The 17,071-nt window shown below is 37.3% G+C and overlaps 1 protein-coding gene across 2 annotated transcripts; it reads right to left on the reverse strand.

Annotated features, from left to right (window-relative positions):
* Positions 1-1,133: 1,133 nt before the first annotated feature.
* LOC112775698 (uncharacterized) lies at positions 1,134-4,311 on the reverse strand. 2 transcript variants are annotated; one of them, XM_025819521.3, is made up of 4 exons: positions 3,856-4,311; positions 2,894-3,030; positions 2,219-2,512; positions 1,134-2,127 (listed from the first exon to the last, which is right to left on the reverse strand). In XM_025819521.3, the coding sequence occupies exons 2-4, from the start codon at positions 3,008-3,010 to the stop codon at positions 1,471-1,473; spliced, it is 1,068 nt and encodes a 355-aa protein (XP_025675306.1). In that variant the 5' UTR covers positions 3,011-3,030; positions 3,856-4,311; the 3' UTR covers positions 1,134-1,470. The 2 variants fall into 2 exon arrangements, with proteins under 2 accessions (XP_025675306.1, XP_025675307.1); XM_025819522.3 differs by lacking the exon at positions 3,856-4,311 and adding an exon at positions 3,679-3,837.
* Between the last annotated feature and the right edge of the window lie 12,760 nt (positions 4,312-17,071).

Consider the following 17,071-nt stretch of genomic DNA (forward strand, 5'->3'; position numbering starts at 1 on the left):
TTCTAATTATTGTTATTGTTGTTATCTCCAACCCGTTGCTTCCCCTTCATCAGCTTTTGATTTGTCAAGCCTTTCAGCGTGCCATCAACTTTCTTTCACATTTACACACCGACAGAGAATCAGAGACATACAGGCTAAGAACTAATCTGCCGCGGTACCAACTAACTAGTAAACTAACCACTAGACTAACCCAATTTGATTTTATTCTTATTATTGTTATTATTGTTATCCCCAACCCGTTGCTTCCCCTTCGTCAGCTTTTGATTTGTCAAGCCTTTCAGCGTGCCATCAACTTTCTTTCACATTTACACACCGACAGAGAATCAGAGACATACACCCTTCTCTTTAAACCGTAACTCTTTCAACCCTTCTTTTCACATAGTTATTATTATTATTATTAAACGAGACTTAAGCTCAAAGAGAGAAGAGTTAGAATATTATAGTTTTATGAGGTACAGACTACAAGCACTCCATTTTGGTCATCAACAAAGAGAGACCCTAAATCAACAAGTGGTGTCTAAAAATCAAGAACCTGTGTCTAGTTTAAGTTATTCTTGGCTAACCAATCTTTATCTCCCAATCCATTTATGTGGCAAAAAGATCTAACTGCCAAAAATGTTACTAAGTCTGAAATAAAAAAATCCAAAAATATAATCATAATCATTAACACAAAATTATACTTATCTGATTAATTTTTTTTCATGGTTCACAGTCTACAACTTCTTCTTTCAATCAAGACATCTTTCGAAGAACAAGATAACACATGTTTAACAGCCTATAGGCGCCCGCCGGGGGGGTGGTTTATAGTTGAAAACAAGGAACTTTCTGAGATTTTCCAACAAGCATTGAATAATCTCCAACAACTATGGTAGAATAGTCAAAGTTCCTCATTTTATTTGCCAACTTTGCATGTGCTTCACGCCTCACTCAGCTGCAAAATTGCGTCACTCCAAGGAATGATGTTATACCTGGTATGCGAAATGATTCATCAAATTTTCTTGCCATGAAAGTTTGTCACAACTTTTCTTAAGCAGTCAAATTGATTTGGGAACAAGTTTGTCACAAAAATGTGAATTATGACAAATAGTGTTACCATCATTACTAAATAAAATAATGAGTACTAACAAACAAGATTGCAAACTTTCACATTCGGAGGATATCCATCTTGCCAACTCACAATTGTATATGAGCATTGACAATGAATCAATGGAAAATGCATACAAATCCAAGTACACAATAAGTTCTCTAGTTGCATTATGTTTAATATTTATGCCTTGGAATGCTCCAAATTGGGCACAAAAGCAAATAAAGACACTATAAATGACAAAACATGTCAATACTTTTATTTTTCTTATCTGCCAACTATGGCATTCATAGTCAAGATGGAAGCACAGAATGAAGGGTAACAAAAAATACACACTCAGATAACAAAGGGAACTGCAAGGCAGCACTCAGATTACAAATTAATCATCAACAAAATACATCAGTTGATGATGGTCCAGCAAGCTGAAGAGACACTGCATTCCAATCCATTGTTTCACCACAGTGCCTCTCTTTTGTTTTAACAATCTGTAACTTGTCCGAAGCCAAAGCCAAAGCCGAAGCTGAGGCAGAAGTAGATGCAACATCAGAGGTATCTGGTATAGATAGTTTTCTTGCGGCGATTGCCTTCAACCTGTACCTCTCTGCCCTTGATCCAATCACTTGGCCCAACACAGATGCTGCAATAGTAAACGCCATAGCCGATTTGGGCATCAGGACAGACTTCCTTAGCATCGCTATGAATGGAACAGCTGCATGGACGGCGGCAAACCATGAGGGTGAAAATTTCTTTGTATGCTCTCTCCATACACCCAAGGGAACATTAGCAGCCATTCCTAGCATCCCAATCGCAAGAACTTTTGTGGGTAGGGACTGAGGGCGAAGGTTCTTTGCAAACGCGGTGCGCGCTAGAGCTGCCCGAGCAGCAACTACTGCTGGCGGGCACTTGTATTTCATCCCTGGAGGAAGTTGTACAACCTTTGCGACAAGTGGAAGGACATTACTAACTGCTCGGTATGACTTTGCAATTGGACAATTACCATTTTGCAGCCAATCATTGCCTGTTGCCTCATGGTGTGAACCATCCTGATTCACGAAAACACAGATTACGAACATTGCAAAAGTAATTCCAATGATTTATAAGTGGCTAGAGCAGCAAGTTGGATACGCCATATACCTGTGAAGAAGGCTCATTTTTTGATGATTTGGATTTTCTTTTCTGGTTGTTCCATTTCTCAGAAAATGCATCAAAACCAAAAGCCCCACCAAATCCAAATGATGACAGACTAATGGTAGCAGCCTTTGCAGCCAAAGGATTGAATTGGGATGAGGGAGCCTCAGGCTTCACTTTCTCTGTACGTCGAAAAGATCTCTCAGATAGGGGGACGACACCATCACTTCCATGGAAAAGCCTAAACGCCAAATCAAAATTGGGACCATCTTCAAAAATTGGACCTTTAGCTTCACGCACCTGTGTATGAACAAAATATTAAGTAACTTCGCTGATTACTATCAAACGTAATGACAGAACAGTAACAGGTAAATGGTGTGATTACAGCAATAAGTTACAGCCCCACAAACAACAGATGATTTCATATGATATTATATGGAAGAAAAGAGAAATAGGGATTAAAAGAAAGAAAAATTGCATAGTCTGTTTCGTGACACAGAAGCTTAAGCTTACAATACACATGTTTATGGCCTGAACGGTAGATAAATCCAAGAAGTAATAACAAGACATAATAGACATCACTCCCAATCTTAATATGTATGCAAGAAGGCAGCAACACCCGTGAATGAAAGCTTGTGAAAGATACAATGAGAATCACCACGACTCAAAGGGAAAACTTACAGGCATGGAGAAAGCCAAAGGAGAAGAAAATGAGAAGTTAGTAGGTTCATTGATGTTCCTCAAGAACGGGCACCTAAGAATAGAGTCCTCATTTATGTCTCTTGAAGAGAAATCCATTGTTTCGCTTCGAATTTAGGCTGCAAAAGCACAAAAGGCATAAATAAGAAGAAATACGTCATGAATTATCAGCAATAGATATTTACTGTTGAAGATTCAGTTATTCAATGTGAAATTAACAAGTTAACACTACATGGTTGAAGAAATCAAGAGACTAAATCTCTCAAATCACATAGAGGCCAAAACCAAAAGATAGGCACACAAACCACAACTCAAGCAAGTCCAGATCATGATTTGAAACCTAATAGTTGAATAGTTAATACTGATTCCATATGATATCGGGAAGCAAAACTAAATTACCAAAGTTTTAAAGAGAAAACATTTGCAAACTAAATAAAAATTCAATTGTAGAGATAAACATCATTGAGTAACTAGATATTTAAATCAAGTTGAGCATTTCCAAATTTTATCACCACAAAACAGATTCAGTTATCTCAGATCTTCTGCATCCACAGAAGTCAACTCAAGGGACAATTCCAATGAAACTTCTGGATTCAACCCCAACACCACAGCCCATTTCAAATAACACAAACCCAATCTCCAAATTTTCCCTATTAAACTCAAAACAATTGAAAAAATCGTAACTTTTTCAACAATAACCGTTAAAATCAAAACCTTGAACCAAAATCAAAACTAATTCGTTGCACGAGTAAAAAGGGCGAACCAACCCAAACGAAAATATGCCAAATTCAATCCACGCCTTAGACCTAGAGAATGAACAACCACCAACAGCATAAAAATACAGAAAAATCAAATTTATTAAATTAAAAAAATTGCATATGATATCTTTCAGGGGTTCCAATAAGGCAAATGAAAATAAAAAGTGTAGATGAGTAAATGTGTACCTTTCAGAACTTGCAAGAGGCACACGCCAAGCAGAGCGAGAAGCTAGAGAGAGAGAAAAACAGCGAAGAAAGGAATCAAGGAATGGAAACGTGGGTTAGGTGAAAGGTGGATGCTTTTGCTATCAACTATACACCAAAAGAGAAAGGAAGGAAGAAGAAGAACGTGCTTTTTTTCTTCTCTCTCTTAATTTTCATTTAATGATATTATTGAAAACAGAAATGTATTAGTTAAAGTCAAATATGGCTGTGACATGCACACGCCAAATCCCATAGTTGAATATTTATTTATTATTTATAAAATTTCGGTTTCCAATTTTGTTATGACATTTTCAGTTGGTCTTTTTAATTGATTTGGGTTTGATTTTTTCAGTTGGTGGTTAGTTTCAGGGTTGGCTGTAGTTGGAGGTGAAGTTGGAATTGGCAATCCTTTTGGAAGTTGTGTCCAAGTGAAAATCCATTATTATCCCCTTATCCTTTTTTCCTAAGTAACCATTTCTCAAGAGTAAAGACTCGATATGAGATATTTACATTAATTTATTTTTTATACGGTGATGTTATGTGCCAAAGTAATTTTGGTAACTAAATTCAATTAAAATGGTACAAGTTTAGTGGTGCACGAAATTGTGATTACACATTCATAATTTGTCACAACTTCGATACAACTAACCAGCAAGTGCACTGGGTCGTCCAAGTAATACCTTACGTGAGTAAGGGTCGAATCCCACGGAGATTGTTGGTATGAAGCAAGCTATGGTCACCTTGCAAATCTCAGTCAGGCAGATATAAAATAGTAATGAGGTTTTTGAAATTAATTAATAGAATAGGGATAGAAATACTTATGTAATTCATTGGTGAGAATTTCAGATAAGCGAATGGAGATGCTTTCGTTCCTCTGAACCTCTGCTTTCCTGCTATCTTCATCCAATCAGTCTTACTCCTTTCCATGGCTGGCTTTATGCAAGGGCATCACCGTTGTCAGTGGCTACATCCCCTCCTCTCAGTGAAAGATATGCTTACATGCTCTGTCACAGCACGGCCAATCATCTGTCGGTTCTCGATCATGCTGGAATAGGATTCACCCTCCTTTTGCGTCTGTCACTAACGCCTAGCACTCACGAGTTTGAAGCTCGTCACAGTCATTCAGTCATTGAATCCTACTCGGAATACCACAGACAAGGTTTAGACTTTCCGGATTCTCTTGAATGCCGCCATCATTCTAGCTTACGCCACGAAGATTCCGGTTAGGAGATCTAAGAGATATTCATTCTAGCTTATTTCATGTAGAACGGAAGTGTTTGTCAGGCACGCGTTCATAAGGGAGAAGGATGATGAGCGTCACACATAATCATCACCTTCATCATGTTCTTGGGTGCGAATGGATATCTTAGAAGCGAAATAAGAAGAATTGAATAGAAAACAGTAGTACTTTGCATTAATCTTTGAGGAACAGCAGAGCTCCACACCTTAATCTATGGAGTGTAGAAACTCTACCGTTAAAAATACATAAGTGAAAGGTCTAGGCATGGCCGTGTGGCCAGCCCCCATGGTCTAAGAACAATGCGTTCAAAGATGTCTAATACAATAGTAAAAGGTCCTATTTATAATAAACTAGCTACCAGGGTTTACAAGAGTAAGTAATTGATGCATAAATCCACTTCCGGGGCCCACTTGGTGTGTTTTTGGGCTGGGCTTTAAGTGTTGCACGTGTAGAGGTCTTGCTTGGAGTTGAACGCCAGCTTTTGTGCCAGTTTGGGCGTTCAACTCTGGTTTTGGCTCCTTTTCTGGCGCTGGACGCCAGATTTGGGTAGAAAGCTGGCGTTGAACGCCAGTTTACGTCGTCTATTCTTGGCCAAAGTATGGACTATTATATATTGCTGGAAAGCCCTGGATGTCTACTTTCCAACGCAATTAGAAGTGCGCCATTTCGAGTTCTGTAGCTCCAGAAAATCCACTTTGAGTGCAGGGAGGTCAGAATCCAACAGCATCAGCAGTCCTTCTTCAACCTCTGAATCTGATTTTTGCTCAAGTCCCTCAATTTCAGTCAGAAAATACCTGAAATCACAGAAAAACACACAAACTCATAGTAGAGTCCAGAAATATGAATTTAACATAAAATCTATTAAAAACATCCCTAAAAGTAACTAGATTCTACTAAAAATATACTAAAAATAATGCCAAAAAGCGTATAAATTATCCGCTCATCACAACACCAAACTTAAATTGTTGCTTGTCCCCAAGCAACTGAAAATCAAAATAGGATAAAAAGAATAGAATATACTATAAATTCCAAACTATCAATGAAACATAGCTCCAATCAAATGAGCGGGGCTTATAGCTTTTTGCCTCTTGAATAGTTTTGGCATCTCACTTTATCCATTGAGGTTCAGAATGATTGGCATCTATAGGAACTCAGAGTTCAGATAGTGTTATTGATTCTCCTAGTTCAGTATGATGATTTTTGAACACAGCTATTTTATGAGTCTTGGCCGTGGCCCTAAGCACTTTGTTTTCCAGTATTACCACCGGATACATAAATGCCACAGACACATAACTGGGTGAACCTTTTTAGATTGTGACTCAGCTTTGCTAAAGTCCCCAATTAGAGGTGTCCAGGGTTCTTAAGCACACTCTTTTTTTTTTGCTTTGGACCTTGACTTTAACCGCTCAGTCTCAAGCTTTCACTTGACACCTACACGCCACAAGCACATGGTTAGGGACAGCTTGGTTTAGCCGCTTAGACCAGGATTTTATTCCTTTAGGCCCTCCTATCCACTGATGCTCAAAGCCTTGGGATCCTTTTTATTGCCCTTGCCTTTTGGTTTTAAGGGTTATTGGCTTTTTCTGCTTGCTTTTTCTTTCTATATTTTTTTTTTCGCCTATTTTTTTCTCTCTTCTTTTTTTTTTCTGCAAGCTTTGTTCTTTGCTGCTTTTTCTTGCTTCAAGAATCATTTTTATGATTTTTCAGATTATCAAATAACATGTCTCCTAGTCATCATTCTTTCAAGAGCCAACATATTTAACATTCTCAAACAACAACTTCAAAAGACATATGCACTGTTCAAGCATACATTTAGAAAACAAGAAGCATTGTCACCACATCAATATAATTAAACTAAGTTCAAGGATAAATTCAAAACTCATGTACTTCTTGTTCTTTTGAATTAAAACATTTTTCATTTAAGAGAGGTGATGGATTCATAGGACATTCATAACTTTAAGACATAGTTACTAACTACTAATGATCATGTAATGAAGACACAAACATAGATAAGCACATAACATAGAAAACGAAAAACAGAGAAAGTAAGAGCAAGGAATGAATCCACCTTAGTGATGATGGCGTTTCAATGATGTTCTTGGGCTCTTCTATGTCTCTTCCTTGCCTTTGCGGCTTGATTCCTAGTGATTTTTTTTTTTTTTTGGGATTTCTATCCTCAGTTGCTTCTAATAATTATGTGGAGGGAGGTGCATCTCCTGAGGTATCTCAGGGATCTCTTGATTTGCAGCCACATGTTCTACCACTGAGCTATAGATCCTTTACATAATTGTTTTACCACACCAAACTTAGAATGTTGCTCGCCCTCGAGCAAAAGAAGAAGGAATAGATGAAGAAGAAGATATGGAGGAGATGGATGGCTGTGTGTATTCGGCCATATGGGTGGGATTAGGTGGGAGAGAGATGTTGAATTTTGAAGGTAAGTGGGTGTATGAATGTGAGTGGTAAAGGGTTAATAGGAAGAGTGTTTATTGGGAATAGAGGATGATTGAGAAGAGAGAAGAGAGTGAGTGGAGGTAGGTGGGGATCCTGTGGGGTCCACAGATCCTGAGATGATCCTGTGAGGTCCACAGATCTTGAGGTGTCAAGGCATTTACATCCCTGCACCAATCTAGGCATGCAAAATGCCCTTGCACACAACTCTGGGCGTTCAGCGCCAGGTTGGTGCCCATTTTGGGCGTTCAATGCCCATTTGCTGCCATTTCTGGCGTTGAACGCCAGAACCATGCTTGTTCTGGGCGTTCAGCGCCAGGATGTTGCCCATCTGGGCGTTCAGCGCCAGAACCATGCTATGTTCTGGCGTTTGAACGCCAGACAGATGCTCCTCCAGGGTGTGATTTTTCTTCTGCTGTTTTTGATTCTGTTTTTGATTTTTTTATTTATTTTGTGACTCCACATGATCATGAACCTAAGAAAACATGAAAAACAATAAAAATAAGAATTAGATAAACATTGGGTTGCCTCCCAACAAGCGCTTCTTTAATGTCAATAGCTTGACAGTGGGCTCTCATGGAGCCTCACAGATGTGCAGAGCTTTGTTGAGACTTTCCAACACCAAACTTAGAGTTTGGATATGGGAGTTCAACACCAAACTTAGAGTTTGGTTGTGGCCTCCCAACACCAAACTTAGAGTTTGACTGTGGGGGCTCTGGTTGACTCTGCTTTGAAAGAAGCTTTTCAAGCTTCCTCTCCATGGTTGCAGAGGGAGATCCTTGAGTTTTGAATACAAGGGAGTTCTCATTCCATTGAAGGACTATTTCACCTCTGTCAACATCAATCACAGCTCTTGCTGTGGCCAGGAAAGGTCTTCCTAGGATGATGGATTCATCCTCTTCCTTTCCAGTATCCAGGACTATGAAATCAGCAGGGATGTAAAGGCCCTCAACCTTTACTAAAACGTCCTCTACTTGTCCATAAGCCTGTCTTCTTGAGCTGTCTGCCATCTCTAGTGAGATTTTAGCAGCTTGCACCCCATAGATTCCCAGTTTCTCTATTACAGAGAGGGGCATGAGGTTTATACCTGAACCAAGGTCACACAGAGCTTTAAAGATCATGGTGCCTATGGTACAAGGTAATATGAACTTTCCAGGATCCTGTCTCTTCTGAGGCAATGTCAGTTGATCCAGATCACTTAGTTCATTGATGAACAAGGGAGGTTCAACTTCCCAAGTATCAATGCCAAATAATTTGGCATTTAGCTTCATGATTGCACCAAGAAACTTGACAGTTTGCTCTTCTGTAACATCCTCATTCTCTTCAGAAGAGGGATCTTCATCAGAGCTCATGAAGGGCATAAGGAGGTTCAATGGAATCTCTATGGTCTCTAGATGAGCCTCAGAGTCCTTTGGTTCCTCAGAGGGAAGCTCCTTATTGATCACTGGACGTCCCAGGAGGTCCTCCTCCTTGGGATTCACGTCCTCTCCTCTCCTCAGAGGTTCGGCCATGGCGCTTATGTCAATGGCCTTGCACTCTCCTTTTGGGTTCTCTTCTGTATTGCTTGGGAGAGTACTAGGAGGGATTTCAGTGATCCTTTTACTCAGCTGGCCCACTTGTGCTTCCAGATTTCTAATGGAAGACCTTGTTTCATTCATGAAACTTACAGTGGCCTTAGATAGATCAGAGACTAGATTTGCTAAATTAGAAGCATTTTGTTCAGAGTTCTCTGTCTGTTGTTGAGTTGATGATGGAAAAGGTTTGCTATTGCTAAACCTGTTTCTTCCACCATTATTAAAGCCTTGTTGGGGCTTTTGATCCTTCCATGAGAAATTTGGATGATTTCTCCATGTTGAGTTATAGGTGTTTCCATAAGGTTCACCTAAGTAGTTCACCTCTGCTATTGCAGGGTTCTCAGGATCATAGGCTTCTTCTTCAGGAGAAGCCTCTTGAGTACTGTTGGATGCAGCTTGCATTCCATGCAGACTCTGAGAAATCATATTGACTTGCTGAGTCAATATTTTGTTCTGAGCCAATATGGCATTCAGAGTATCAACTTCAAGAACTCCCTTCTTCATAGGCGTCCCATTATTCACAGGATTCCTTTCAGAAGTGTACATGAACTGGTTATTAGCAACCATGTTAATGAGTTCTTGAGCTTCTGCAGGCGTTTTCTTTAGGTGAATGGATCCACCTGCAGAAGTGTCCAGTGACATCTTTGATAGCTCAGATAAACCATCATAGAATATATCCAGGATGGTCCATTCTGAAAGCATGTCAGAAGGACACTTTTTGGTCAACTGTTTGTATCTTTCCCAAGCTTCATAGAGAGATTCACTTTCCTTCTGTCTGAAGGTTTGAACATCAGCTCTAAGCTTGCTCAGCTTTTGAGGAGGAAAGTACTTGGCTAAGAAAGCCGTGACCAGCTTATCCCAAGAGTTCAGGCTGTCTTTAGGTTGAGAATCCAACCATAATCTAGCTCTGTCTCTTACAGCAAAAGGGAAAAGCATGAGCCTGTAGACTTCAGGATCTATTCCATTAGTCTTAACAGTATCACATATCTGCAAGAATTCAGTTAAGAACTGAAAAGGATCTTCAGATGGAAGTCCATAAAACTTGCAGTTCTGCTGCATTAGAGAAACTAATTGAGGTTTCAGCTCAAAGTTGTTTGCTCCAATGGCAGGAATGGAGATGCTTCTTCCATGTAAATTGGAATTAGGTGCAGTAAAGTCACCAAGCATCCTCCTTTCATTATTATTATTTTCGGCTGCCATCTCCTCTGCCTGTTCGAAATTTTCTGAAAGGTTATCTCTGGATTATTGTATTTTAGCTTCTCTTAATTTTCTCTTCAGAGTCCTTTCAGGTTCTGGATCTGCTTCCACAAGAATGTTCTTATCCTTGCTCCTGCTCATATGACAAGGAAGAATGGCCAGAAAAATGATAATAATAATAGAGATCCTTTATACCACAGTATAGGGATCCCTTTGTGAGTGGAAGAAAAGAGGGGGAGACAAAGAATGTGATGTGAAGGAAGAAATGCAACTGTACTGATGGAAGAGATGTGAGATGAGATGTTAGGATATGAATGAATAAATAGAATAGGATGGGGGAGGTATAATTTTCGAAAATTATTTTGAAAAGGAGTTAGTGATTTTTGAAAATAGTTTTTGAAAAATGTTTAGTATTTTTCGAAATTTTTTTTTTGAAATAAAATTAAAAAAAAATAATTAGTTAATTAAAAAGAAATTTTGAAAAAGGGGAGAGATCTTTTCGAAATTGAGAGAGAGAGAGTTAGTTAGGTGGTTTTGAAAAAGATAAGAAACAAACAAAAAGTTAGTTAGTTAGTTGAAACAAATTTTGAAAACCAATTTTGAAAAGATAAGTAGTTAGGAGGTTAGGAAAGATATTTTTAAAAGATATTTTTGAAAAAGATAAGATAAGAAGATATTTTGAAAAGATATGATAGGATTAGTTTTGAAAAAGATTTGATTTTTAAAATCACAATTAATGACTTGATTCATAAAAAATCACAAGATATGATTCTAGAACTTAAAGTTTGAATCTTTCTTAACAAGCAAGTAACAAACTTCAAATTTTTGAATCAAAACATTAATTGATTATGTTATTTTCGAAAATTTGGTATAAAAATAAGAAAAAAATTTTTGAAAAATATTTTTGAAATTTTCGAAAATAACTAAGAATTTTGAAAAAGATTTGATTTTTGAAAAAGATTTTGAAAAAGATAAGATTTTCAAATTGAAAATTTGATTTGATTCATGAGAAACAACTTGATTTTAAAAATTTTTGAAAAAGTCAACTTAAATTTTCGAATTTGACGAGAGAAAAAGGGAAAGATATTTTTTTGATTTTTTGAATTTTTATGAAAACATGAAAAATATGCAATGCATGAAATTTTTAGATCAAAACATGAATGTATGCAAGAATGCCATGAATGTCAAGATGAACACCAAGAACACTATGAATGTCATGATGAACATCAAGACACAATTTTGAAAAATTTTTAATGCAAAGAAAACATGCAAGACACCAAACTTAGAATTCTTTAATGCTTAGACACTAAGAATTCAAAAATGCATATGATAAACATGAAAAGACACAAAACAAAAAAATCATCAAGATCAAACAAGAAGACTTACCAAGAACAACTTGAATATCATGAAGAACACTATGAATGCATGAATTTTCGAAAAATGCAAGATGCATATGCAAGTGACACCAAACTTATAATGTGACTCAAGACTCAAACAAGAAACAGAAAATATTTTTGATTTTTTTTTTTTGATTTTCTAAATTTTTTTTTTTTGGATTTTTATTTTATATTTTTCGAAAATTATATGAAAAAGAAAAATAAGGATTCCAAAATTTTTAATATGAATTCCAGGAATCTTGCCATGTTAGTCTAAAGCTTCAGTCCAGGAATTAGACATGGCTCACTAGCCAGCCAAGCTTTCAATGAAAGCTCCAATCCAAAACACTAGACATGGCCAATGGCCAGCCAAGCTTCAGCATGTAGATTCAGACATGTAACAGTTGATTCCTCATCCAATTTCATGAACTGATCTTTTGGAAGCCTCAGTCCAAAAGAATTTAGACATGGCTTTACAGCCAGCCAGGCTTCACATGCTTCATGAAACACTAGAATTCATTCTTAAAAATTCTGAAGAAAATTTTTGAAAACATTTTTAATTTTTTTTCGAAAACAGATGAGAAAATTTTAGAAATATTTTTGAAAAATTTGAAAACAAAACAAAAAGAAAATTACCTAATCTGAGCAACAAGATGAACCGTCAGTTGTCCAAACTCAAACAATCCCCGGCAACGGCGCCAAAAACTTGGTGTTGTTGCCGGATCAGACTTGGCACTGATGTTACCGGACCAAAAGCTTGCCGAAAACTCAAACAATCCCCGGCAACGGCGCCAAAAACTTGGTGCACGAAATTGTGATTACACATTCATAATTTGTCACAACTTCGATACAACTAACCAGCAAGTGCACTGGGTCGTCCAAGTAATACCTTACGTGAGTAAGGGTCGAATCCCACGGAGATTGTTGGTATGAAGCAAGCTATGGTCACCTTGCAAATCTCAGTCAGGCAGATATAAAATAGTAATGAGGTTTTTGAAATTAATTAATAGAATAGGGATAGAAATACTTATGTAATTCATTGGTGAGAATTTCAGATAAGCGAATGGAGATGCTTTCGTTCCTCTGAACCTCTGCTTTCCTGCTATCTTCATCCAATCAGTCTTACTCCTTTCCATGGCTGGCTTTATGCAAGGGCATCACCGTTGTCAGTGGCTACATCCCCTCCTCTCAGTGAAAGATATGCTCACATGCTCTGTCACAGCACGGCCAATCATCTGTCGGTTCTCGATCATGCTGGAATAGGATTCACCCTCCTTTTGCGTCTGTCACTAACGCCCAGCACTCGCGAGTTTGAAGCTCGTCACAGTCATTCAGTCATTGAATCCTACTCGGAATACCACAGACAAGGTTTAGACTTTCTGGATTCTCTTGAATGCCGCCATCATTCTAGCTTACGCCACGAAGATTCCGGTTAGGAGATCTAAGAGATATTCATTCTAGCTTATTTCATGTAGAACGGAAGTGTTTGTCAGGCACGCGTTCATAAGGGAGAAGGATGATGAGCGTCACACATAATCATCACCTTCATCATGTTCTTGGGTGCGAATGGATATCTTAGAAGCGAAATAAGAAGAATTGAATAGAAAACAGTAGTACTTTGCATTAATCTTTGAGGAACAGCAGAGCTCCACACCTTAATCTATGGAGTGTAGAAACTCTACCGTTAAAAATACATAAGTGAAAGGTCCAGGCATGGCCGTGTGGCCAGCCCCCATGGTCTAAGAACAATGCGTTCAAAGATGTCTAATACAATAGTAAAAGGTCCTATTTATAATAAACTAGCTACCAGGGTTTACAAGAGTAAGTAATTGATGCATAAATCCACTTCCGGGGCCCACTTGGTGTGTTTTTGGGCTGGGCTTTAAGTGTTGCACGTGTAGAGGTCTTGCTTGGAGTTGAACGCCAGCTTTTGTGCCAGTTTGGGCGTTCAACTCTGGTTTTGGCTCCTTTTCTGGCGCTGGACGCCAGATTTGGGTAGAAAGCTGGCGTTGAACGCCAGTTTACGTCGTCTATTCTTGGCCAAAGTATGGACTATTATATATTGCTGGAAAGCCCTGGATGTCTACTTTCCAACGCAATTAGAAGCGCGCCATTTCAAGTTCTGTAGCTCCAGAAAATCCACTTTGAGTGCAGGGAGGTCAGAATCCAACAGCATCAGCAGTCCTTCTTCAACCTCTGAATCTGATTTTTGCTCAAGTCCCTCAATTTCAGTCAGAAAATACCTGAAATCACAGAAAAACACACAAACTCATAGTAGAGTCCAGAAATATGAATTTAACATAAAATCTATTAAAAACATCCCTAAAAGTAACTAGATTCTACTAAAAATATACTAAAAATAATGCCAAAAAGCGTATAAATTATCCGCTCATCATTTAGCAAAAATAAAAATGTGCGTGTCCATCATGTGATTTTTTATTTTTGTGTTTTGTTAGCACATAAATTTTAAAGTTTGCAATGACACATAATTAAACTTAGAATTTGGATTTTTTAAGGTAAGAAAGTTGGTAAAATAATAAAGTAAAGAATTAATTATTATTGATTTTGTAATTTTTATAAAATGTATATCACATTATTTTAATTTAAGAGTGATTAACTCTTCATTTTATTTATTTTTTTTATTTTATTAACTTCTTCATTTTAGAAGATTTTCATCTATAAACTTATGGCTATAGCATAAAAACAGTAGTATATAGTACAAATATTTATTTGATATAGTATAGAAAATTTTCTGTATTATGTATCAATTTTTTTTTGTGTTTTGTACTAAAATTTTTGTGTTGTATGTCAAAATTTATGTATTCAATATCTTTGTTAAACATATATACGAGGAGAAGAAGAAGATAATCATGATGATGATAATGAAAGAGAATGGAAAGGAAGAAAAAGAAAGGCGTGGTGGCAACAACAACGAAAAAAAGGAGGAGGAGGAGGATGAGGAGGCAATGGTGGCAGCGACGATGATGACGGTGGTGGCTACCACAACGACGACGGTAATAGCGACAACGACAACCACGTTGAAGAAAGAAGTGTCCAGAAGAAGAAGAAGTTAACGAAAGAGGAGGAAGAAGAAGAGGAAGAGAAAGAGAAAGAAGAAGTAGTAACAACAACAACTAACAACACATACGTAGAAAGAAAAAGAAGTGCGCGACAAACTTGGTTGGAGACTTAATTTAAAAAAGTTTAGACATCTAGTTTTATTTTTATTTTTTAGTATGTTGATATTTTATTTAATGATAAAATATAAATTGGTTATTTTTAATTAAATAAAATATTTAAATATTTTTTATTAATTATTAATAAAAAAAGTATTGTTAAACTTATTTCAAGAATATATGTAAAAAAAAAAAGGATAAATCACACAAACAAACTGAATGACTTTCGATTTTACACGAATGTCCTAAATCCAAACTTCTTACATGTATGTCTCGTTTTGACAATAAAACTATGTAAATTAAAGCAATTTAATTCGATTTACAGTGATTTTATATAAATCGAATCCATCTAATTCGGATTAGCTAGTGTAACAACAAATTAATATAAATCAAATCCATTATATTCGATTTACTGAGGAGGAGCATTACGTTACTTAAATCGAAACAAGTTATTTCAATTTATTGCATTTGATAAACCTAAGTAAATCAAATCTAATTAATTTGATTTACTAATACACGCATGCAGTTGATTAAATCGAATTCATTTACTTCGATTTACTGATGAGTATGTGTTATATAAATAGGATCAGAACGTGAAGTGTTCATTAGAGTGAAACTCACAATGGCTAGTGAAGATATTTTTTTAGTTCTAGTACACTACAGAGGGACGATTAAGAAAAAATGCGAGGGAATAAAATTTATTAATAAGAATCTATTGAGTGTCTTTATCAAATATTTTACGAGTTTTGTTGAGTTTCAGAATACTATACTCCAGAAATTGGGACTCCATGGAATGAAATAGGTAGAGAAGTTATTTTATAGAATTTTGATTTCTCTTGTTCGCAATGGTGCAAAGTACTACTCCTTTGTATTAAACAGTAGCGATGATTTGCAAGTTTTATTTCATTGTCGTCATAAGTTTTTCGAGGTGAGAACCCATGAACCATTGGCCAAGCTTGGAAATGTGGTCTCTAGTTCAAGAAGATCGAATCAGAATAATCAATTAGTAGCAATGGCAGCAGCCTTTAGTTCACCCTTGTTGTTGCGACTTCATCTGTGCCTGTAATGGCATTTGCGACAGTTTTGGTGGCAACTCCATCCTTTGCAACTGATCTAATCCGCGATGACAATGGAGAAATATGTAATAATCGATTTTTTGGCCAACTTGCTATTGCGATGGCAGATACTCTTGTTATGATCCTGGTTTCTTGGGAGGTTGGAGAACCAGATGCCGTGGAATATGTACTGCAGGATGACAATGATATGGAACCTGCCATGATTGATGAGGATAACAATGATGATATATGGAGGATAATTCTTGTTGGGGATGGTAGAGCATCGAGCTCAGGAACTCAGCAGTACTCCCGCACTTTTCGACTTTATACTTGGAGGCCATTAGACATCATGGGTTTCTGGATGTAGAATCTGGATTTGAGGTCAGAGATTCACAAGATACAGCAGGTCTAGCTGAGTTTCAAGTTGGTCAGAAGTTTCAGAATAAAGAGAAAGTCGTCTTATATGTGAAGACTTATAGCATCCGCCATGGGGTTGAGTACAGAGTGCTGGAATCGGATCATGTCAAGTACTATAGAAAGTGTAAGGAGTTTGGAAACAGTTGCCAATGGTTGATTCGGATCACTCTTTGCTAGCGAAAAGGTATTTGGGAGGTAAGATGGTATAACTGACCTCATACATGTCTGGCCACATCAATCTCTGGTGATCACAAGAAGCTTGATTATCATGTGATATCTTCTTTCATCCTTCCTATGATCATAGTTGATGCAGCTGTGTCCATCAAGGTACTACAGAATGTAACAGAGACACATTTTAGATTTAGGCCGACTTATAGGAAGGTTTGGTTGGTTAAGCAAAAGGTCATTGCGCAGATTTATGGGGATTGGAAATATGCCTACAATGAGTTGCCAAGATGGGTATTAGGTGTGCATAGTATTTTCACCCAACTTGGAGGCCGAGTTGACGAGTCATCAGCGTATTTTCATTGACTTTTTTAGTCATTTTTTCCGTATTTCGAGGCATTCATGTATTGTAAACCACTAGTTAGTATTGATGATACCCATTTGTATGGTAAATATGGGGAATATTGCTAGTTGCAATTGCTCGGGATGGAAATTCTAATATCATTGTTATTGCCTTCGCCCTTATGGAGGGCGAAAATGTGGAGTC

Source organism: Arachis hypogaea, chromosome 19, assembly GCF_003086295.3.
Source record: "Arachis hypogaea cultivar Tifrunner chromosome 19, arahy.Tifrunner.gnm2.J5K5, whole genome shotgun sequence".
Classification (NCBI taxonomy): domain Eukaryota; kingdom Viridiplantae; phylum Streptophyta; class Magnoliopsida; order Fabales; family Fabaceae; genus Arachis; species Arachis hypogaea.

Excerpts from the sequence above, each read along its gene's own strand:
- LOC112775698 (XM_025819521.3), bottom strand. The coding sequence starts at position 3,010 with ATGGATTTCTCTTCAAGAGACATAAATGAGGACTCTATTCTTAGGTGC. Across the intron at positions 2,513-2,893 it reads CTTTGGCTTTCTCCATGCCT|GTGCGTGAAGCTAAAGGTCC; the intron begins GTAAGTTTTCCC and ends GTTCATACACAG. Across the intron at positions 2,128-2,218 it reads AAAATGAGCCTTCTTCACAG|GATGGTTCACACCATGAGGC; the intron begins GTATATGGCGTA and ends TTCGTGAATCAG.